We start from the raw sequence: 1,796 nt of genomic DNA, 5'->3' as shown, positions 1-1,796 counted from the left end.
AGTTGGTATGTCTTTTGCACAAATTGGAATCGATTATTCAATAAAAGCTGATTGCCTGCTTTACTGTTTGACAGATGCTCTGCCTGCGGTCTTCGAACCAGTAAACTTTGCCGTTGGAATTTGCCGCTTCGCAACTGGACACTCCCTTATCTTGAAAGGTGACCCCATGTTTGCATATTTTATAACATCTTTCAAATCCCTTTCATTGCCGTAATTTCATTTTTGCAAAAGATCAAAACTCAGAGGTCACCCACCACTTGAAATGACAATTATAAACTGAAGTAACTGAAATATAACTGCAGAGCAGACCTTGTATTGAACTTTATGTTGTCCATTTTACTTCTAATCAAAGAACTTTTTTTTAGGATAATTCCAACATAGCAAACTTAAAGATTACAATGCAAAGGCAACCTCACTGCAATTGTCAATCAGACACTTAAATTTAAACAAAAATGATTTCAAAAAAAAGTCAAAAAAGCATTACAGTATTTTTTTCTGAAATTCTGCTTTTCCAATTTACTGTAATTTTCCAAAAAAAATGATTATAAAAAATGAAAATAATCGTGTAAAATTAAATTTTTAATAAAAGTAGAAAAGAAAATTTGGCTATTTTTATAAGTTATATAGTTTTATTTGGAAACGTATTTCATCAAAAGTTGATCAAATATGAAATCAAGTGAATAAGCATGACGATGTAGTTTTGCTGGCAGTTTGCATTTAGATTGTTTTTAATTGAAAAAATTTCAATTTGAATAATTAAAATAATAACAATTTCCTTTAATCAGTAAGAAATTTTACAATGATAATTCTACTTGACAGCTTGAAACATACGGTGGACTACGGTATTTTGCAGATACAATCCCACTCGCGGCTGTCCGGCTGGTTTGTGGTTGAGTTTGCAGTGTTCGCGTTTCGAGTTGTCATGGTCGCCAACTTTGCCCGCACACTGGTCACTGTCTGTATTGGTAGTGGAATTTTGTTTTTATTTTGTATTGAAGAAAAAAAAAGTGAAATTATTTTTTTTGAATTATTAAAAGTCAAAAAAAAGAAATTTTGTTTTTTTTTCAAAAATTTCATCAAATTGATTGTATATTTTGTATTTTTTATTTCCAGTGTTGGGTGTGAGTTCTGCACGTGGACCGTGCGTGGAGGATGAGTCGTTCTATTTCAACGTGCAGCCGAAAGGGATCACGGTCCGTGAAGGGAGCCGGGCATTTTTGGAATGCAACGTCAGTTCCGACTGCAACATGCAATTCCACTGGGTGTTGAACGACGAAATTGTGGTGAACAACACCCGTCGCTATCAGAACGGTTCCAATTTGGTCATCACCCGAGTGAACCGTTCCCTGGACTATGGGGAATTTTTCTGCATCGCTACCATCGCTACAACTGGCCTAGCTAAGCAAAGTCAGCCGGCTTCACTGGCCATTCTGTGTAAGTTACATACAATTACTCAATAGTATGATCGATTGAAGGGGGGGGGGGGAAATTGTCTTTCTTTCATTTTTTTGAATATTCGAATTTTGATTTCATCCATATTTCAATCAGTGAAGTCAGAAAAAACCCATTACATAACAAAAAGAAGAAGAAGAATAAGAATTTAAACATAAAATAGCATCGTCGTCATAAATAATCATAAAAGTATGAGCAAGCAGGGGCAAAGGGTGTGTATTAGGGATTTGAAAATTAGAAAAGAAGAAAAAGTATGCAGCAGCATATTGTTTTGTTTGTTTGATTGAATGAAGAAGATTTGAGAAAGAGAAGGGTAGTGCTTGGTTGGTTGGTTGGTGTGGCAT

General features: G+C 34.9%; 1 protein-coding gene across 1 annotated transcript; it reads left to right on the top strand.

Annotated features, from left to right (window-relative positions):
• Nucleotides 1-799: 799 nt before the first annotated feature.
• Nucleotides 800-1,434, top strand: Tsp_13371 (putative immunoglobulin domain protein; the record flags this gene model as incomplete). The annotated part of the gene is made up of 2 exons (XM_003368616.1): nucleotides 800-965; nucleotides 1,114-1,434. Coding segments are annotated over exons 1-2 (487 nt in total), but the record flags the coding sequence as incomplete, so codon positions are not given.
• Nucleotides 1,435-1,796: the final 362 nt, after the last annotated feature.

Source organism: Trichinella spiralis, assembly GCF_000181795.1.
Source record: "Trichinella spiralis strain ISS 195 chromosome Unknown Scfld2168, whole genome shotgun sequence".
NCBI lineage: Eukaryota > Metazoa > Nematoda > Enoplea > Trichinellida > Trichinellidae > Trichinella > Trichinella spiralis.
The sequence above is the reverse complement of the archived record's forward strand: the minus strand, read 5'-3'. Positions and strand labels throughout refer to the sequence as shown.